Source organism: Toxoplasma gondii, chromosome VIIb (genome assembly GCF_000006565.2).
Source record: "Toxoplasma gondii ME49 chromosome VIIb, whole genome shotgun sequence".
Lineage (NCBI taxonomy): Eukaryota > Apicomplexa > Conoidasida > Eucoccidiorida > Sarcocystidae > Toxoplasma > Toxoplasma gondii.
In genome coordinates, this window is record NC_031475.1 from 2,904,030 (window position 1) to 2,925,583 (window position 21,554).

Below are 21,554 nucleotides of genomic sequence, written 5' to 3' on the forward strand. Positions count from 1 at the left end.
GAAGCGATGACAGGACGCGCGGCGGGAAGAAGCGCAAGACATCTCGGGGGAACTCCCGATTATCTAAAGCCTGTGTGTCAGGCCAGATCTCCGGAATGCTTCGTTCTCTGAGTCATACTCGAAAAGCAGGGAGAGTCCAGCGGTTGAAAGAGCAATTAAATGTCTTGCGAGGAGTTGCTGACAGCGTGTGCCGCGAAAGACACGGACGCGTTTTTCTCAGGCCGACTTTTCCCCAACAACGGTGCCAGATGCGAAGAGCAGCGGCGCACAAACGATCAGGGTACACAAGTCGCGGCCCCGCTAGTTTACAGAAGTATGGTAAGACTCTGTCGACTCGAGGAAGTGTTTCCTGATCCTTTATATTCAGGTTCGTCCCCTTTACTGTTCGTTCCGCTCTACATGTCCTCCTGGGCGGTTCTGCAGTGTGCCCACCTGTGGTTTGCCTCGAAGTGGTTTCAGAAATCACACTAATCCTTGTCAGACTCCTGAACGACGCCACGTGTGTGCGGAATTCGCCAAACCACGCAATGTGCTCATCTGTGGTGACAGCCAGTCACTTTTGACAGTGCTCAGAAAGCCTTCAACACACTGTAGCTTGTTATTGAGAAAGGCACAGACTGCATCCCCAGTTGACCTCTCAGGCGCGTATCGTAGGCGACAACATTAGAAGCTGCAAGCACACCTCAGCCTCCCAGGACATGCGGCCGTCCTGCAGAAAGAAAACAAATTCCTCAATGCTTCTTTCGACATGGTGGCTCTGTAGTGGAGCAGAGTTCTTTGAAGGTTGAGGGGTTTGGCCACTCGGTTTCTACCACACGGCCTTCAAGTACTACGTTTTAGAGTCAACGCCGTTTGCTATACATACTTTCCGGCCCTCATATGTAGGAGAGGTGTAATCTTGTTTTCTCTCAAGAGTGTTCCGTCTCCTGGAAACATTGTTTTGTCTGTCCAAGTACATTCAGTGACTGTACTGATGTACATGTTTTTCCCCGATCACAACGAACTGGGTCACATTCTGTGCAGTTCTAGACAGCGATACTGGATTTCCGGTGTTCTTAGACGAATCTTTGTTTGTCGCCTTCACGTAGGAGGAGGTACCGGGGAACTTTGTGCTTGCTTTTGCAAGACCGACAGTATAGAAATGGCTTTCGGAAGACATTTACGGCTAGTGTTGTCCCACTCGAACGATTCGTTCCCGAATCGAGCAAGTTTCCGCCGCAAGTGGCTGAGGTGATGAGTCAAGAAAAGACACAAAGCGAGCTGCTCTAACTAACAATAGGTGCGCGATGGAAAATCTGGAAAGCTTGTATCCTATTTTGTAGAGTCCAGCCGGTGAATACAAATATAAATGTGTATTCTGCAGTTTTTTCGCTCTTTCAGCTTATGCCTGCATCATGACCGTTTCCATGGAAATGTAAGAGCACAGGACGTTTTCCACCCGTTAGGGAGACGTCACGAAGTGCAAAGACATGAACTCTCTCTGTTTTCTCCCGTTTTGTTTTTGCGAAGTAGCTGGTCGGATTAGTTGGGGTACACCGCAGGAGGATGGACGTAGGGGTTTGGAAGCTTATCTCTGAGCTGTTGCCACACTTCTTCAGGGTCAATCAATCGAACCACACAAGTTCACATCGCTTCCGACTACTTCTGTTTCGTGGCTAGCCAATGTAAAAGGTCGATTCTTGTGATGACACCCAGGAAATGTGGGCATTCACGGCTGTTTCCTGCTTTTCTTAAGCTAATCTTGGCTCTTTCGTGTTCACCCATGCCAGCCTGCTTCTTTGTCGACGGCTTCTCGTCCATCACACAAACGTACGGAGAGAAATCGAGGGCTTTTGCTACGTCGCGGAGATAGGCTGAGGGCAATGCCTGGCAGAAACAGTTGTCGATAAAACAGGAATGATTTGGAGGAGCCCCAAGCAGCAACCTGTTCTAGGTTTTTAAAACAGAGATTGCTCAATATACCACTGTGGGTCGTTCTTTCCCTTTCAACTAAAGACGGTGGAAACAAAGTAAAACAGTAGGCCTACAACCATAGATTGTTCACATGTACATCTTCAGTCGTGTCTGTCTGCAAGTACGATGTTTTCATTGATTGCCTTCTGACAATAGATGAGTATCTACATGCAACTGCGCGGATGTCGATCAAAAACTATTTGGGGACAATAGGCGCCTCCAAGTAATTACGTAATTACGTATATCCGAGATAGAACGGAGTTTCTAAGATAGAGCCGCATATCGTTACTTAGTAGGAGTTCACGGAGTATCGTGGCAAATGTGCGGCTGCGCAACGTCGTACCTTTGCGAGTTTCTTGAAGGCGATGTCTTTGACGGGGGACTGCATTGCACATCTGCCGCTTTGCAAACTGTGAGCGATGTGATCTTCCGATAGTACCCCTACAAGTTTAGTTTTCCCGTCTGCTTCAGAGTCTTCAGTGACAATCACCTGAAACACCGAGAACAAACCGAAGCACACACCGTAGACAGCGGTTTTAAACGTATAGCACGGCGGTACAAAATCCCTGATCACAACCAGCATAGCGAGGGTACGTTTTCGTGGTGCACACTACACGGAATCAGACGATGATAGACAGTGTTTCCCCATTTCAGACCTGCTACGGTTCCCCGTGGTCTTTGCCGGGATGGTCTTCATAGTTTGCCAATGTGGTACTGGAAGCCCTTTCCCAAACACAGCGCAGTTTACATTCACGTTTTCTTTCACGCTTTCGGTATTTCATTTGTAGGATCGACCTGGTGGCTAAAACGGCGTCAGAATCCGTTTCCTTACCTCCTTAACTTTCGTTTCGTGCATCATTTTAATCACATCCTCAACCGATAGTCTTGCAGTTACAAAAGGGACGTCGCTCGTCGCTCCCGTTTCTGAAAGCAGGTCACGGATTCGGGCTCCTCCGAACTGCTTTTCTCGCTCCTTCACTTTAGCGCCATCCTCGGGGGCGAAACCTGTTCGGCAATAACAGAGCCTTCTGAGCAGTTTTCGCCTGTTCTGACAGCTTGTCCCTCAGTCGATGGCTTGGGGGGTGGTGCCTCACCCAGGATTTCTTCAGTAGAACAATTTGGGCATCTGGTTATCCAATGCCATTACGGACCAAGCGTCTTTTACAAGATACATATTCGAGGGGGATCTGATTGCTTCAAGACGCACCAGAAGGGTGTTAAAACGTCTCCGTCTTTACCCGTATGCGTGAATACACGTGCTACCGATCCCGACATCAGCGCTCTCTCTCTCTCTCTCTCTATATATATATATATAGGTACATATATCCGTTCTTCGTCGTTTCGGTCCCTGATGAGAAGACGGAAACGGTGTGAGGGTGAAGCGTTCCGTAGCATAGAGTCCCTCTGCGGAGGAATACCCACATATCTCTGACGAGAACAGACATAAAGAGTCGCTCTCCAAAAGGTAGCCCCAACTGGGTCAGCCTATACACCTACCGTGCTCGGCCATCCATTCGTCACTGATGAACTTGGACATGTAATTCCTGCTGGAATCGGGGAGGAGAACAACACACTTTTGGCCCTTTTTTAGCTGCCGCGCGGCCTGCAGGGCTCCCCAAACATTGGCACCTGATGAACCTCCGACAAACAACCCTTCGTTCCTGATAATCGCCCGGGCCGTTGTGAAGCTCTCGGCATCACCAACTTTTACCCACTCGTCAACAACTTTCCGGTCAAGGACGCCTGGAACGAAATCATAACCTATACCTGCGAGAAGGAAACTGCATGACAGACCATTGCCGATATCGCCTTAGCATGCGTATGTCCAGAAATGAACACCTGGTCAACACTCACACACACAGCGTATATATTTAGAGTAGGAGCTGAACTCTTTTTTTGTGTGTACGAGCAAACGTTGTGTTGGAGCAGTTTTCGTTTGCCGATTGAAACCTGGTGTTTCACCTGAATAGGCAGTTGAGACAAAGATCTATTAACGCTTCTATGTTGATACCTCCTCTACTGAGGTCCACCACTACCGCCGCACGACAGATCGCGGCAAACCGCATTCAGTACCATGGCGAATGATGTTTTGAGACTGTTCTCCTCGAAAATTATCCACTCTCAACAAATACCATATGCGTGGAAAGACGACAGGTTGCTTGCATGCATTTGGAAAAATTCATGACCTGTGACGGTGGTCACTGAAACCTGTCCACGGTAACCTCAGCTATGTGCCTGCACCTTACCCTCGACCTCGTACGACTGAAGTCGCTTTTCATCATTGAGACTGTCGGGGACCGCTAGAATCGATCCTTTCGGATCAACACCCACCACCTTGCATTTTGGGCATCTCTCTTTGATTTTCCTACCGATACCCGTGATTGTGCCTCCTGTGCCCGCGCCGATGACAACCATATCAATATCTCCATCACATTGGGTGATTATCTCCTCTGCTGTGACGTCGTAGTGAACCATCGGGTTCGCTGTATTGTTATACTGGTCTAGAATGTGAGCGTTCTCCAACTCTCTCTGTAGCTTTGCGGCCACTCCCATGTGAGAGTTCTCGTCATTCCATGCAGCCTCCGTTGGCGTGCGAACGATCTCGGCACCAAGACACTTCATGATATTCGATTTCTCCGCAGACATTTTCGCAGGCATGGTCACAATCATGCGGTACCCACGAACGGCGGCGGCGAGCGCCAACCCAATTCCCGTGTTTCCGCTTGTGGGTTCAATCAGGGTGTCGCCAGCTTTCAGACGCCCCTCCCGTTCCGCTTTCTCGACCATGGCCTTTCCAATTCGATCCTTCACACTTCCTCCGGCGCTCATAAACTCACATTTGGCAAGGAGGTCGCACTCGAGACCATACACTTTTGCGAGGCGCTTCATTCTGACCATTGGTGTATTCCCGATAGCATCAAGCACGCTATCCAGAATGCCCGAATACGGCCCGTCGGCGAACTTGCCGTTCATTTTGAAAACGCTGCGAGCTGCCTCACGCGTTTCCTTCTCCCTCAAACCCTCTTCCCCCGACAGGGACTCTGCAGATTCATTCCGTTCTATCTGGTAGCGAATCTCTTGCGAGGTTTTTTCCCCAATATCTTGTCCGGATTGCCAAGCGTGTTGCGCCTCTCTCGACAGTTTGGGAGGCGGCGACGGACCCGTTGCCGGCACTGAGGAGGGAAACGGACGTCCCTGGACTACCGCGCTGCTCAACCCTTGTTCGTATTCCATGTTGGTCTTGTCAAGAAAAAATGTCAAAAACGTGAAGAAAGGCCAGCAAAAAATACGCGGCGTTGGCACTCAGTGTCCAGGCTGTCACGTGTACGCCAAACCACAAGAAAAGTCAAACGTTTTCGATTTTTGGTCGAGCTCAAAAACGCTCGATGCTGCTCAAAACCGCCGAAATTCACTCGAGGCCACACGATGGGTCAAAACTAAAACGCGGCATGCTCAGCGACTACGAGTGTTTTTGATGGAGCCGGTGTCCATGAGTCAAACAAGCCCTGTTGCTTTTAGAGTTCTGTAAATCAGAGATTCGGGAACCCAGAGAGGGAAATGTGACGTAGTGATACAGATAATCGTATGTTCTTAGAGGTACCACTATTTGGAAAGACACCAGCTCACGGCAGACCAAGGACTAGCAAGGCTTGATGACTCACATGGCTGCGGTATGTCCTGTATGAGATTTATTTCTATTTGTTGCCAGTAGAGGTAACTCCAAGTCCAGCCGTCCCCTCTCTCTGATTGAAACTCTGCACCTGTTCAGATGCCCTGCAATAAGTAAAGGGGGAGGCGCCGTCGTTGTGGCATTGCCAAGAAACAAACATACTTGCAGGACCGAACTCGCTGGAAATCTATTCAAAAATTGTCGGCAGCGCTGTGAATCGTTGAGCGGGTAAACCGAGGCATTCGTGGTAGTCTTGCGCATTGCGGTAACGGGAAACTGACAACAGCAAATTTGACAACTTGGCGGACACGCATGCCTGTGAGAAATCAGGACTACACTGCCAAGTCATTCTGTCCACCGGACTCATTTGTAGCTTTAGTTGGGCTTCATGAATTTGTGGAAGCGACCAAAAGCTGTCGATCCGCAGCGCATGTTGTTCTAGTGTTGCCGTCCAAGCACAATTGCCATTGCTTGGCAAACTCTCAATAAAAGCAAAATCTTCGAGTGGACTGTGTATCGCTCGTGGCTGTTTTACAATTGATGAAATGTTTCTCTGAAGAGACGAAGAGTTTTCCTCGGAAGTATCAACTTGACACACAGTCCTACGATCCCGTTTATCTGAGACCTCGCTTCCGACAATCACTCGCGTTGACCTCTCTTGTCCAGTCTTGTATGTGTCACTCTGTATTAATCCGAATGCGCGTGACTCAACTGAACTAAAGTAGTTGTGGCAAGGATCTCTGCCGGCCGTGCTGGCTTTATCCCTAAATCAGAGATATTTGAGTGGCCTACGCCAAAAAGACTTGCTAGTCAAACTGAGACCACCGTAGAGAATAAATTGTCCTGACGGTTCTGTAGACTCAGTGGAATTGACGGAAGCTGATCAACATCCTTTTGAGCAAATGTGAATCTACGTTTCTGGAGAGAAAGGGCGTTCTTGTGGCACGAGACGCACCCGCTTGCCTCCCCTCTCAATGCCCCGAAAGGTGCATCCGGCAGATGATCTCTTCGTGCGAAAACACGCGAGAATCTAGGATCCTATATTCCCTGTTCCTCTGTCACTGAAAAAAGGATGCCGCCAGAAAAGAGATACCAAGGAAGAAACAAGCAGCGGCAGACAAAGTCCAGAAAAACGGCAAAGTAGAAATTAACACTCAGGGGGAGCAGTGACACCTAGAGAGAGCGACAAACAGCGAAACAGGAAACGGCGCGGTGACCGGTCAACGGGGGAGCGAAGAGGCCCAATGAACGAAGGAAACGAGATCCGAAGTTTCTCCTTATATCCCTGAGGCATGACGAACCGGTACGCTGGGGGTTCGACGGGGACGGGCCTCGGAAAATGCACCTTTTCCCGAAACACGAAATTGACAAATAACGAAGCTGGCAAGTAGGTGGCTGCCAGCCATCACGAAGTCTCTTTTTCTGGAACGCTCCTGAGGCAACGGCTTTGTTAGACATCCGGATTTGCTTCCGTGGCCTCCATCTTCATGGCTTTACCTTCAGGCTCCGGTAGAGTGCAATTGCTCGCGTAGTAGTTCGACAATACCGTCTCCAGTTGAGTGACATACATCGACAAACATGTCCCCTCACTCCTGCAACAAACGAACCCAAACCCGTGCACAAACAAAACAATCATACACATATGAATATATATATATATATATGTATATACATATATATATATATATGTAATTGTGCGTTGTTATATATGTGTTCGTATATAGACGAGTCTCCAAACGCAACTATTCCTGAATATAGAATACCCGCTGAGTTCTTCTGACGGCATACCCAGTTCCGTCTTGCCTGAAGATGCCTGCATGGTTTAGACTCGGTTCTTCTCTACTGTACGCGGAGAGGGAACACAATTGTTTGTCCTATTCAAAATGCATCGTAGAAAAGAAACCCCGCGAGCGATCTTGCAACGCGACACCCTTGTTGGTCACAAACACGCACTTTTGCTGCATTGCGACGAGAAGCGGTTTCAGGTGATTTTGAATCACGTCGATGACCTTCTGAAACTGTCGTCTGTACGCCTGAAGCGCCGCCGGTCCCGCCACCTTAAGCCCCTCGACCAGAACGCATGCACAGACCCGGCGAGCAGCTTTCGGACTTGCTAAATTCAGGTTGACAAAGCGAGCGAACCACGACCAGATTTCGTCTTCCTCTGCATTGTAGAAACACACAGAAACAACTCGCCAGATACTTTCTATTTTCACATCAAATTAATTGTGGCTCGAGCTCGCGATTGGCTCTGTGCCTTGAGCGCACAAAAATAAAACAGACCAAAACAGTTTCGCTCTACTCCGTCTGCACTGCAGAGAAGGAACGTTTGTGACCCTTCTCGAAGAGAAAGTTCTCTCAAAACACAGCAGCCGCCGTAGCTGCCTTCGAATACATAAGCTGACAGACATGAATCGCGAATGCTCTCGCATTTCATGACACCCCAGGAGAGCCTCGAGGCAACGGATCACCTCGCTGCATTCCAGGTTCATAAACTGGAACAGACGGCTGCTTCGGCTGCCATGCGACGCGAGAAAGAAGCCTGCATGGAAAGAGTGCGTTTGCAGCAAGCATGTGGAAGCGAGGTGCAGACTGAGATTCTCTTGTCGGGGCAGACTGGTGATGTTCTTGAAGGAGGAAAAGAACTTGAAGAATCGTGCAACCTGACTCTCAAGAATTCACCTGAATGAAGGGAGTTTTCAAAATGATTCACTGCACTTGTTCCCCCAGACTCTGTCCCCTTTTCCGGCGCTGTGCAGGCACTGGTTTCAATTCCCTCTTCGTACGGCTTCCGAAAAATACCGGTTCAAGTCGACAGGTCACACGCACTCTCCGAAGATGAGAATAAGTGAGAGAGACGACACGATAATGCCATTGCCAGCCAGACATCACGTTCCATGCGTTGAGCGCTGAAAGGTTGCCCAGACACTCCGGACAGTGGAAATCAATCAGGAAAAACGTACTGTGAGCAGCGACCAGAAAAGCAAGCCAGAGGCGCAAGCAAGACGCCATGCGCAAGAAGAACGCTTCTTCGTCTTCGCCTTCTCGTTGCCCGCGAGCACTCCGGAACTGCTCCAGAGACATGGCCTGGGAGCAGCACAGACAAAGAAGAAAGAACTGCATGCATCGCGAGGCAAAAAACCCAGAAAGTCGAAAAACCGGACAAGGGCCAGATGATCGGAGGAAATACTCGAAGTAGAACGCAGCTCTGAAGCTCGCTTGTCGGAGGGAGGCAAGAAAGCGACAGTGCGCCGGAGAACAAAGTGGAAGCGACGCATCTGATCTCAGCTACCACGTAGTCAGCAGGATCTGGAGGTAGAGGCGAGCACAGTCTACTGTGTACACAGCGACAAACTAGACATGAGCATGCGTTTAAAAATGCAACGAGGGAACGAGGGTGATTCACGTTGAGGAAGAGACACAGAAAGGAGTAACAGAGAGAAGGAGACAGAGCAAATTTTACCGGTTTCTTTCGGTAGTAGAAAGCACCCGCATAGCAGCAGGTAGCGTACACGTGGGCTCGTAGCCATCGCTCAAGAGGAGGGTCTTCTTGAATCAACCTGAAGAATGACAGAGAATCCCAAGACACGCGTATGCAGAACGAAACTAAAAACGAAGGAGACGAGCGACAGCACGAGCGACAGACGACAACGACTACCTTCTAGGGAGCCCTAGACACCCTTTGAAATGCTAGAGGCTCCAAAACCTGACAGTCCCAGAGAGCTATCAACCAGACAGGCGTCTGCACTCGTACACACTCCGCAGCGTGTATATACACCCTGCATACATACGTCGCCGCCAGCATGGGCTTATATTCGAGGAAATATTTCTGGTCCGGTTAGAGGGCAACGTACCCGCGAACTAGAAAAGCGTAAGCCCACGCGGAACTAGGTCTCGCGCTAACCTGTAGACGAAAAGACACCACGAAGCAGAAAACAAAATTCCCGCTCGCAGCTTGCTGGTGCACCGGAAAAGCTCGCGAAAATGAAACGAACACATCCAACTTCGCGTTCTGTGTCCACGCCGAACTTGACGAATGCACATCCTTCGAAGCAAGGCTTCCTCATATCCATGTAGCTGTCAAACTCTCTCTATACAAAGATGGATACGCCAGAAGATGCGCTGGTTCGCAAAACTCCACCCATTTCTATATTCAGAGACTGAGTGCGATCAGACGACTCCACCGCCTGAGTTCTGCTCTCACTATACACCCCTCTGGCGCATGCAGTCACGTAGAAATGCAATCAGACATCCGTAGGCTAGACAGACACCAATCCCGAAACTGCATATATATACACACATATACCAAGATAAATCAAGCTCCGCCCTGTACGTCTGTTATGCTCAATCTGTGTGGGGTGCTCGTATCGTGCATGCATTTTGAACGCCTCGTTTTTTCCACCAGTGGAGACGACCCGAGGTTCTCGACTTCTCACCTGGCCACCCTTCTCGGTGAGCTGGAGAAGTCGATCGCATAGCTGCCAGCGAAAGAAATCCAAAGCTTCTTGTTGTCCGGCTTTCAGCTGTCTCTGAAATTCTCGGAGAGTCTCGCAGGTCTGAGGCAAAACAGAAAACAGACGAAGAGGAAAACGCGCACTGAACGACACACACAGCGAAGCCACCGACCCCCGCCAAATGTGCAGAAAAAAAGGGAAAAAGTGAAGATGACAGCAGAAAAGAGAGACGAAGACACCAAGATCCAATGCAGAGAAAGCTGAAGCGTCGAAACGAACACATAGAACGAGAAAGCTTATAAATCGAGGTCGCAAGCACCGTCCATTTTTGCAGAGGACCTGCTTAAATAGACACACTGAATGTTGGGTTTTCCGCCCTTGCATGCATGTTTAAAAAGCGACATCCGTCATGTCTACGAGCCGGAAGTAGAGACGTACCCTGATCACTTGCGACGTCGTGCTAGCTAATTGATTCAGAGCCGTATTGATCTTTTTTTTGATGTCAATTCGCAGAGCCTTCACCTGAGCATCAGTCATGCCCTGCATGCGAAAAGGGAAAAACACTCGCTTTCAAGGAATTCGCCAGGTGGAAGAAGACAAACTACGCCGGTGAAAGAGACCGGACGCCAAGCGTCTAGATGCTCAACACCGGATGCTCACGTTTTAACAGAGGTAGGACAACATGCTTTTCCTGTCCAACGATGTTGCCGACCGTTGGATGAGCATCTGCAGGGGACGTACGTTGGAAGCCTTCTACTTTCCCACCTGTGATTAAAACGGTTTCCAGATCTACACGGAACAACAAAATTCAGGGAGTCTATGAATTCGGACAACCGTGTATTCTGTCACCTTCCAGGCGAGTGTTTCCGAAACGAGAAAAAGGCCATTCGAACTCACGATACAATCGCACACTGCCTCACCTCTTTTGCACCCTCGCTTCTCTATACGTGTATTTCTATCGACACTTACTTTTACACAAACATTTCTCTATCTATCTATGTATCTATCTATCTATGTATCTATCTATCTATGTATCTATCTATCTATCTATGTATCTATCTATCTATGTATCTATCTATCTATGTATATGCATGCATATACATATGTGTGCATTAAGTCAAGTGCAGATGTGAAATTCGGCATACTTCTGAGTGGACAATCCTACACACTCACATCTAAGTGCTCAAAAGAGATATCCTCGTCCTCTCTCTGATGATGTGAGATACAGAGAGATGCTTATCCCGACTGCAGATACTTCAACAAAAATGAAAGATACACACAAATCGCCTTGCGATCAAGCCGTGGACGTGTGAACATACAGCCACCGCAGCATGCGCGATAAAACGGCACCGAACCTTGCGTCTTTTCCCGAGAGACGCACGAGACGGGAGTGAACACAAATTCCGACGCACTTGAAGATGTGTGAGAGATGTCTCGCGCGTTCTGCCTGCTTCCTGCAGAAGAACAACGACTTCCTTCATGTAGGCGCCGTTTCCAGAATCGTCTGAGGCATTGGGCAGGTAAGCCGCGAACTGGTCGGTTCCTGGTAGACCCAAATGCAGATACACAAAACACACTGTGACAGCCGGGGTGTCCATACACCTGGTCACGACTCCGAACGGGAAGTGGAGATGAACGTCCAGAAAAAAATCAGGAGTGCAAGCGCATGAGACTGAAGACACTCGAACGGAGGGACAAGGAGGAGGACGAAAAAACAAACGTCGATGGAGGAAAGGAACAGAAGAGGAAGTCGAGGGGAAGCCACATACATGGAGAAGAGTCGCCAGAGGCGACGGTGAGAGAAGTGAAAAAAGAACGATTGACAAGACGAAAGTTACCTTCTTGTTCTGTCTGAGCCTTGGGTGGAGATGGCGAAGACGCGGTTGCAGCCGGTTGCTGCTTCTCCTTTTCGAGAGCTGCGACTCTCGCCGCCTCCTCTTTCTTCTTCTCCTCTTCTTTCCTCTGACGTTCTTCTTCCTGCTTCTTCCTCTGCTCTTCTTCTTCCTGCTTCTTCTTCTCTTCTTCCTCCTTCTTCCTCTTCTCTTCTTCCTTCTTCTTCTTCTCTTCCTCCTCCTTCTTCCTCTGCTCTTCTTTTCTTCTCGCCTCTTCTTCCTTCCTCGCCTTCTCAGCCGCTTCTCGTGCCTGTCGCTCTGCCTCTGCTTTCGCTGCCTGTTCTCGCCGAATCCTTTCTTCTTCTCGTCGTTTCCGCTCTTTGCAAGATTGACAAAGAAACATCGAGACAACAAATGCCAAGATCCTGAAACTGTCGAAGTTCACTGGGGACAGGACACTCAGAAGAAATCAACCAGATACGCATGGCTCGCCAGCGTTATATACATATACATATACATATACATATACATATATATATATTCATACATATATACTACACAATACACCCAATATACACATATCGATTATACATACGGATATGTATATATATATATATATTCTGCATGATGTGTATGTGTATATATATTCGATTGCAATATACATACGTATGTTACATATCTCTCTATCTACCAATACATACACACTATCTCTATAAGTATATATTATATATATATATATATATTACATGGTGGAAGGTCAGCCTACTTTGATGTTTGTTTCGTCCATGTCCTTCCCTTTCTTTCTGTTCTTCTCAGCACACATGCCGTTCAGAAGTTTTTTCTTGCTGGAACTATTTTTCTTCTCCGTTTTTCATCTCTTTGTCCCCCACTCATATCCGCAGGCAAATACATCTATTCTCACCTCTTTCCATTTCTTGTTTTTTTCTTTCTTCTTCTTCTTCGGCTTTGAGTCGCTCTACAAAGACGGCATCTTCAAGCTGTCTCGCCGTCTCGAGCGCCTTGCGTTGTCTCGCATACTCCTCCTGTCTCTGCAGTCCTTTCTTCTCGCCTCCATCCTTCTTGTGTGTTTTGGAACTCTTCGGGTCTCTCCCCAATTGCTTGCCTGTCTCCTTTGCATGCACACTCAACACTGGAGTCTGTCGGTGAAAGGAATCGGTTCCTCTCTCTCCGTTCCTTTCTCCTTTTGTTCCAGTCAACCGCCTCTCCTCTGTCTCTGCATCGTCACCTCGCGCGCCCGCGTCGATTGCTTGGGGTCTTTCGCACACTCCCCGGGTGTACGTACACAAGAGACGCGAGGCGTGAGCTGCCGCAGACAGCGAAACCAGCAGTGCTTCTCGCTTTGCATGCTCTAAAAAGCATTTCGTTGCTGTCTCGCTGTCGTCGCTCTCTCCATCGCGCTTCCCGTCTCCGGCTCCTTCGCCATCTGCAGAGCTGGTCGGGAGATCCTGCCGCGCGGAGGAGAAAGACGCAGAGCGAGGAACGCGAGACTCGGATCGGCGCGTCGACGGAGAAGCCAGCACCAGACGAGGCGGATCGTACAGTCCCGGATCGAAGCGGAACACACGCGGCTGCTTAATCAACCGACGAAGCTGGGGAGGCACCATTTCACTTTGAGAGGAAGACGAAAAAGCAGACGGAGACGAGACAGGAGCAGAGAAAGATGAAGAAGGCGGAGGAGACGGAGAGGGCGGAGCCGAGGGAGAGGAAGAGAAGGAAGACGATGAGCCATCTTGTCCCGAATGGCGAAGAGAGGAGACGCGGACATCGCTGGATGGGAGAGGAGCGTCCGAAGAAGTTAAATCTGCCCGGTGTATCCTCGATCGTATCTTCCTTCCTCCAGAGGCGTCGAGAGCAGGCAGCCGACAAAAGTCGACAGAACCCCCAAAGAGAGACGGTTGCCAGTACATCTTGATTCTCGCATTTGCCTTTTCCTAGACGAGAACGAAAAAGACGAAGTACGAGCGAAACGAAAGCATTGAGCCGAAGAACGTGGAAGGCAACAATAAGGGAAAGCAGGCGTTTGCATGCAAGGTGGAAAGAGGAGACGCTTGACAGTCCTCTGAACGAGAGGAGAAGGACATGCCGTAGAACTCGTTTGAAACGAAAAAGGCCAGACAGTTGTCGCCTTGGCTGTTTCCGACGCTTCGTGTCGCTCGCGGCCCTGAGGCAGGATCCACCCTAGAGCGAAGAAAAACGCATGCACGCACTCGGAAAAAGAAGCTCGAGAATTCAAACAAGGGAGAGGTGGGGAGGAGGCAAGTTGGCACCACCAGAAAGCATCCGAGTTCTGCAGGCGTTTTCGCCGCGAATTCAGAGTCGAAAAAGCAGGAGGAAGGCGACGTCGAAGCGGAACGTGCGAAAGTGGACAGGAGGAGGCGAAAGAAATGACAGGAAACGGACACCAAGAAGACGATGTAGAAACGCAAGAGAAAGGAGGCGAGGAAGACAAGACAGACGGGAAAGAGAGGAAACGAGGTGAGAAGGAAGTAACTGATACACGCGTATACCCCCTTCGTTGGTCTTTGAACTGAGGTCAGAGACAGTGCGAACGCGGACAACGAAGAATGCGGAAAACCACGGGGAGGCGGCGGCCTAAAAAGGCTTCAGGAGACTCGCCGACCTGGGCAGACTCCACGGGAAAAAGACCGGAAACGGATAGATCTCCAGTGCTCTTTCGTACACCATCAAGTTACATCGACGTTTAAAGTCTACGCGATATGCACAGACATATGCGCATGCATGCACTTCTACAAAAGCATGGATGTCGCTGGACGTGGATGCGCGAATGGACGGATGTCTGCAGATTCGTTGTGCTCCGTGTTTTTCTCTTTGAACATGCGCATGCTGGTTGCGAGAGAGCGAGAGGAAACAAGGGCAGGAAAAAAGGGAGGAGTGAACCGGAGAGTCTCAAGAGGCAAGGGAGAAGCGTTCGACGGGGATCACGCGAAAGACCGGAGCCTGCACGAAAGTCGAAGTGGAGGAAACAATTTTCTCTCTACCTCGAGAGGAATCGCCGTCCGGTTCCCCGTAGCGAAGTCGCGAAACGACGGTTTGGTCACAGAAAGAAGAACAAACAGACAGAGAGAGAGAGTAGGCGGATTATCTTTGGTATATTAATACATAATACATGGTGGAGAGAAGACCTAGAAGGACGAGGCTTCACAGAAGTACTGCCGAGAAAATAGACCGCACGAGAGAATGAAGAGTGAACAGAAAAGAAGGGAAGAGAGAGAACGAAATGCGCGGTGTGCCAACAGAGAAGAAGTCGTTGGTTTTCAGGAGAGTGTCTGTGAGAAATCAAAGCTGTTCGCTGTCTCTTGGAGGGCAGAGACCCGCATGCTTCACCTTTTATCTGACTTCTTCTTCTGCATAAGATGTTCGAAAATGTCCTTCAGGTACGATAAAAAGAGTTGGCTGTGATATGTCAAGATTCATCTTTCTTAACAGAAAACAGACACTGTCGTTCGGAGCCTCTCTCGCTGACGCATGCGCTGTAGTTCCACACGCGCTGTACATACACACGGAGGTCGCACATGCGCGCGCGTTTGCGCAGCTCGCAGGAAGAAGGGAACAGTTTGAAACCTACCGATCATGGAGAGACGAGAAGAGAAAGAAAAGCGCTGCGACCTGCAGAATCGAGGCTTCGCTTGCCGGAGGGATTGCGGGGGTTTTACATTTGAGAAGCAAACCAATCTCTCTTTTCCCTTTTCATTCGCCAAGAGGGAATTCCGCAATGCCGTGCATGCACCACAGCGCCATTGAAAACTGTTCGCGTCAGGTGTCGAGACACCTCAGGAACAGCACCCGTCTCTCAGTTGCCAGAGAGGCAGAAAACAGAGAACTCAGCAGGCTAGAAACGCGCCAGAACGCGCATGTAAAGCAACAAACGGAGGAGGAAGAGAGAGATCCAGGGACAGAGACAACACAAGACAGAGTGCGAGAAAAGCGCGAAACCTCGTGAAAAAGAGAGAACGAAGAGAGAAACGCAGAATAGCAGGGAACAGACAGGGGAAGAGAGGTAGACCGAGTACTGAAGAAGAGTGGAAAGGACGGTAGGTGTGCTTGGACGAGGCAGCGCGAGTCCATTCTTGTTTTGAGAGAAGCTTTTAAAATGTCCTCACAGAGCAATCGATCAATGTAACGAGATCAAACACAGTTTCATCTATGCGTTTCGCTTATAAGACAACAGAATACACGTAGGCGGTGACAGTGTCTGCCGCAGTGTTCAGGTAAGGCTGCAGAGCGCTCTGAGCTGTGTCCGATTGTGTCTGCTTCGATTACACAGAGATGACCGAGCCTTAATTTCTCGGTCTTGTTTTCTCTGTACCTCGTGATTTCGCTACCCTTCGCTCTCCGCTCAGGACACCGGCGCCTGCTCTGTCCCCATTCACTCTGCCTGTCTCTCTCCAATTTTGCTTCTGCCTTTCTCTCCTGCTCTCGCTTCTTAGCTCTTCGTCACGCACGACTTTTAGCTGCACGCTGAGTAACTAGAGGGTCTTCCGGTGTATAGACACCCCAGAGGCGGCTGCGGCAGGCTAGCCTTCGCTACGCGTGAAGCGAAAGTGGAACGGAAGGGAACGGACGTCCCGCAGACAAGAAAAGATGACTCGGGGGAATTCTGTTGTCGGATCTGCAGTGCTTCTCTCGACTTCGACTGCACGTTTCGCGACAGAAAGAGTCGAACAGATATCCTTGGAAAGCTGCGGCTCCCGGCATCCTGTCGGCACTCTGCAGAGTCGGCTTTTCGCGGTGTATGTACACCTGAGGGCTTTGCCGGGATTTCCGGGCACAGCGTCACAGTCAAAGTCGAGTACCCAGACACGAAAGAGAAAGCAGACCAACGCAGGACGGGAGAAAGCCACCAAGGAGGCAACTCCCATGACAGGGAGACACAAAGAGGAACAAAGAAGACAAAAACCGAAGGCGGTTGTTTGCAGAGACAGACCCAACCGACTGCTTCATTTAACAGTTTGGGGTGTCCGCGAGACAAAAGTGGATCGGCCGCAAAACAATCACCTGTTGGAAACAACGCATAATCTCTGGCGGCAGGCTCTCGGGGTGTATGCTGACTGTACAGATGAGCGGGACACCAATGTGGTGTACGTACACCCCAACGAGTGTCACGAAGAACTGCGCGAGGCTTCTCTGGACCTCTTGAGCAGGTGAGTCTTCATCAGGAGACTCTTCAAAGTAACTGCTCACATCACTGCTCTCCTCGCTAGAAAAGGACGAAGTTCTGCTCCTTTCTTCCTCCTTCTCGTCCGCCTCTCCTCTTTCTTCTTTTTTGTCTCGTTGACTGTTCCCCGTTTCCATAGTTCTGTCCTCTCTCAGCCTCTCTTTCGCCTTCTCTTGCTGACCCTCTTCTTCTTCCTCCTCTTCCTCTTTTCGCCTACGTTCCTCCCCAGGCTCATCTTCTGCTTGCCAGAGTTCCCCTCGAATCCCCAAAGCTGCGTCGAGACCCTCGATGCAGACCGCTGCATGCGGATTAGTTCCTGCTGCTTTGACGAAGATGTTGAGCAACGCTCTTTGAGATCCGCCAACGACGGCCTGCAGCAGGTCGCCGACGTGTGTGTGAATCGCCCCTCCGCCGCTGCTTGTGCGATTTTCGCCGCCCCCCCCTCTCCTGCGTCTGAGTCCTGGTTTCTTCTCGCCAGGTTCGCCGGAGGCCTCGGCTACTCTCTCCCCACCGAATCCCTGTCCCCACAGCTGCCCCAAGGCGTGCAGCAGCGTCGTTTTGCCGCTCCCGGCTGGACCGCAAATAAGCACAGCTCGAGGCGCTCTGACCGTCGCCAGGCGGGGAGGCAGTCCGAGATCCGTTGAGCTGAAGCGTCCGTCAGAGTGCATCTCGCTGTCCGAGCCGCCTTTCTCTGTTGGTCGCGGCTCTGAGAGAGCGGCGGCTTCTGGCGTCTGACAGCTGTCTCGCCCTCTCGCGCTCGGTGTCTCCTCATTCAAAGGCACCCTCAGAAGCATCTGAACGTTGTGCGGTGGAAGCAAGTGCGTTGCGGCCAACCCCCGTCTTCTGAGAATCTGTTCAAACAAGGTGAGATGTGTGGAATCCCCCGAGGCGGAGCCTGAAAACAAGAAGCTCTCTCTTGCGACCGCGCGTTCAACTCCCGTCTCTTGTCCTTCGCGTCTGCGCCTGCTTTTCGCTGCCGTCGCGAGGCACGATGGAGGGGCGTTCAGCCCAACGGAAGAGACGCGCGGTCTTGACTCCTCAGCCACTCCAGTGTCCTCGCAATTTTCAGCGTCTCTGCATGCGCTCTGCGCCCTCGCCGAGGCTCCTGCACGAACAGGTCTTCCCGGAAAGGAGGCAAACAAAGGAGGCGGTGGGAGAAGCGCGAACGCGGAACACGAACGACAGTGAGCAGACGAGGGACAGACAAATGCAGAACTGGAACTTGAGGAAGCTGATAAACCAATCAAGGAAGAAGTACACGAAGCACTCGACGACAACCGTGGAGAAGAAGACACAGAGGAGGACGCAGAAGCAGAGTCAGAAGGAGACGAAGACGATGATGCGCGAGAAGAAGACGTAGAGGAAGATGCCGAATGACTGGCAGGACGGGGAGAAAGAACAGATGGCAGAGAAGAAGATGGGTGTTCTTTGCTCTCTTCTGCGTAACTCCAGCTGTGCCGCCCCGACTGCGGTGGACCGAGACCGGCTTGTTGTTTCCAGAGATTTAAAATGCGTCTTTCTCTGGAGTCAAGGAGGATGTCGTTTTCCTCGTCTTCTGGAATCCAAGCATAAAGGTCCTGACACCCTCCACTGTCTCCCGAGGACTCCGCAAGTTGCGCCTCATCGTCCGCGTCTCTCCAGCTCTGATCTCCTGGATCCAATATAAGCTTTCTCTGTCTCCGATTTTCTTCTTGTCTCGTTTCCTCTCCTTCTCTCCTTTTCTCTTCTACTCCCCTTGTCTCTTCTTCTCCTCTCCCTCGCTCTCCTCGCACTTTCTCGTCTGCCGTTCGTCCTCTGCCATCCCCGCTCGTTTGTCTGTCTTCTGCTTTTGTCCCTCTCACTGGGCCTTCAGGATCAGCGGCGAGCGAGCTAGGGGTGGTGGTACCCTGCAACATCCACCGCAAGACTTCATCCCAATTTTCTTCGCACTCAAGAATTCGTTCCTCCGCAAGAGCGGCTACGGCACCGAGAGCTGCCTCGCGATATCTCTCCATCTGTTCGTCTTCATCTTCTTCGTCTGCTTCCTCTCCTTCATCTTCTTCTGCTTCATCATCATCTTCTTCTTCTCTCTCCTCTGCTTTCGCGTCTGCTCTGTCTCCTTCAGCGCTGCGTTCGGTGTCTTTGTGGCCTGCTTTCTGCTCTGGCGCTGTCTCGGACTCCTGTTTGTCTGTGAAGTCAGGGAATCCGGTTCTCGTTGCCTCAGCTGACACTCCGCCGTCGACAAGTTCTTCGTCTCGGTGTCGCCTGCCAGGGCGTCCTCGCGCATCCAAGCGACGATGTCCGCTGCCTTCGTCGGAACCGCGGGAGATTCGCCAGAGGGGAAAGTGGAGAGGAAAGGCCCTCTGGAAAACAGAGCCGGACCTCAAAGGCATGCGAAGAACGCCGATAACGAAAACGCGATCAGCCGAAGAAGACAGAAGAGAAGAGCAGGGAGAAGATGAAGAAGAAGAAGGAAGACTGGGATCCCATGAAGGTTTGGAGTGTCGTGTGCACCTTTCGCACTCGGCAAGAAAGTTGAGTGCATGCGCAAGCAAGTCCGATCCTCCACGTCTCCTGTGCTTGCTTTCCTCGTCTTGACGTTGAAGCAGCAGAGCCTCTTGGAGCCAACGAAAGACGTTGTCGAGTTCTGCCTCGATGAGCTCTTTTTGTTTCTCTTTTTGGTTTGTTCTGCGGCGGCGCGCGCCGTCTCGCCTTCTGCTGGCTAAAGCGCCGCCAGGACTCTTTACGTCTTCTTCGTCTTCTTCGCCATCCTCGCCTTCTCGCTCTTCTTCGTCGCTCTCCTCCAGTTGATCTCTCAGCGCCTCAGTCAGCTGCTCCACGAGTCGCGCGCCAGGGGGTGTCTCTGCACTTTCGCAGGCTTCGCCTTGTCCTCGGTTTTCTCGCGACGCATGCGCTGCTGCAGAAGCGCCGCGCGGAAGCGAAGCAGGCAGCCAAGAGACGGGCAGACACCAGACATCAGGGTGAACTAGAAGTAGCACTTTGGTCTTTGCGGGAGCTGCCAAAAACTTCAGCAGACTCTCGCGAAGAAGCAGCGTCCACGAACGCCCCGCTCCCGTTCGATCCCACAGGTCGCTGCTCCACACCTCCTGTACGTACACCTCGGGCCGAGCGAGGGCGCTCCCACAACGGCCTGGGAGAGATGCTCGACCAACCTCTCCTTCAGGTCGTCTTTGCTCGCGCCGATGCCCACAGCATGCGCCGGACTCCGCATCCAAAGAAGCGGAAGCTGGCCTCTGATGCTCGCAATTTGAAAAAGAAGAAGAAGAGAGAGATGAAGGAAACGGAGAAGAAGAAACAGAGGAAGAAGGAGGAGAAGAAGGAGAGGAAGGAGAGGAAGACGAGATCTTCAGGACTTCTTTTCTGACTCGGGAGAGTGGTGCCCACGGATGCTCAACGTCAGCAGCAACAGTTAAGAAGAAGGGAGAAGAAAACTCGTGAAACTCGCCTGCATTTTGAAGGAGAGAGGCGAGAGAGAAGGACAACTCGCGGCCATCCATCGCTCGCAAGGAACTCAAGTTCTGCGATGCTCCGTGCCGTCTCCGCAACGCCCTGCGAGGCCAGAGAAGAGAAACAGAGGAAACGAGAATCTCTTCCTCACCGACTTGTAGAAAAACAGGCATACACCCAAGAGAGAGAAACTGCTCTTGTCTGCTTTGCTTCACCCCCAGAAATCTCTCCTGTAGTATCGCTTACTCCCGGGTGTACATACAGTCAACTGCATGCATATCCGCGCATGCGCTCCACGTATTCTCTTGCACAACTCGCGGACCGCAAAAACTCTTGCCTGCTTGTTGCAGAGAATCTCTTGCTCTCTTTGAGTGTCTTTTTTTCTTTGAGTTTCGGCGAGTCTCACGTTTCTGCTTATTACCGAGGAAAACTTTTTCGATTGAAGAGCTTTTGAATGTTTCGGTTCGTTGAGGAGAGCGTTACGCGGTGTGCATTCGCGCGTACATGCGCGGCGGCAAAGTCACGTTGGAGTCCGGAAGACGTTTCTTTCTTTCCAGTAGGAACTCCACCGTTTCCTCTTTTGATTTTTTTCGTCATGCATTCGTTTGTTACGAACGAGTTCTCCTGTTTCCCCGTGTGGTATTCTGGGGTCGTTTGTCTCTCCTGCATGCACTGCGAGGCAGGATCGACCGTCCATGCGAAGAAGAGACGTGCATCGCTGAAAAAGGAAGTGAGAGGAGAGACAACGATACTCGATGTTTCTTTTTTTCCATCCATGAAACTCTCAGAAACCTCCTGGGGAAGACCAGACCGGGCTATCGTGCGTCTGTACACCTGGTGAAGGCGTTGAGTGGCGTGTGGAGGTGCTATCTTCTGCAAGCAAACGAACTCGTCGATATCAGTCAACGACTCTCTCTGCTTCTGTCAACCTTTCTGTCTAAACATCACTGCTCGATCCGTCTCTTGCTCAGGCTCTGCCCTTTTCTCCATCTCTCTCTTTC

The 21,554-nt window shown here is 50.8% G+C and overlaps 3 protein-coding genes across 3 annotated transcripts; all 3 read right to left on the minus strand.

Moving 5' to 3' along the window:
- Positions 1-1,638: 1,638 nt before the first annotated feature.
- Positions 1,639-4,926, minus strand: TGME49_259180 (CBS family protein; the record flags this gene model as incomplete). The annotated part of the gene is made up of 5 exons (XM_002365091.1): positions 1,639-1,866; positions 2,297-2,443; positions 2,786-2,958; positions 3,451-3,720; positions 4,200-4,926. 5 exons carry the CDS (start codon positions 4,924-4,926, stop codon positions 1,639-1,641), a joined length of 1,545 nt encoding a protein of 514 aa, XP_002365132.1.
- Positions 4,927-7,073: 2,147 nt separating this feature from the next.
- Positions 7,074-13,837, minus strand: TGME49_259172 (hypothetical protein; the record flags this gene model as incomplete). Its single annotated transcript, XM_018781207.1, has 10 exons — positions 7,074-7,215; positions 7,577-7,787; positions 8,587-8,710; positions 9,087-9,183; positions 9,478-9,527; positions 10,060-10,179; positions 10,516-10,617; positions 11,490-11,620; positions 11,916-12,287; positions 12,832-13,837. 10 exons carry the CDS (start codon positions 13,835-13,837, stop codon positions 7,074-7,076), a joined length of 2,355 nt encoding a protein of 784 aa, XP_018637042.1.
- Positions 13,838-16,892: 3,055 nt separating this feature from the next.
- Positions 16,893-20,726, minus strand: TGME49_259168 (hypothetical protein; the record flags this gene model as incomplete). Its single annotated transcript, XM_018781206.1, has 1 exon — positions 16,893-20,726. The coding sequence occupies one exon, from the start codon at positions 20,724-20,726 to the stop codon at positions 16,893-16,895; it is 3,834 nt and encodes a 1,277-aa protein (XP_018637041.1).
- Between the last annotated feature and the right edge of the window lie 828 nt (positions 20,727-21,554).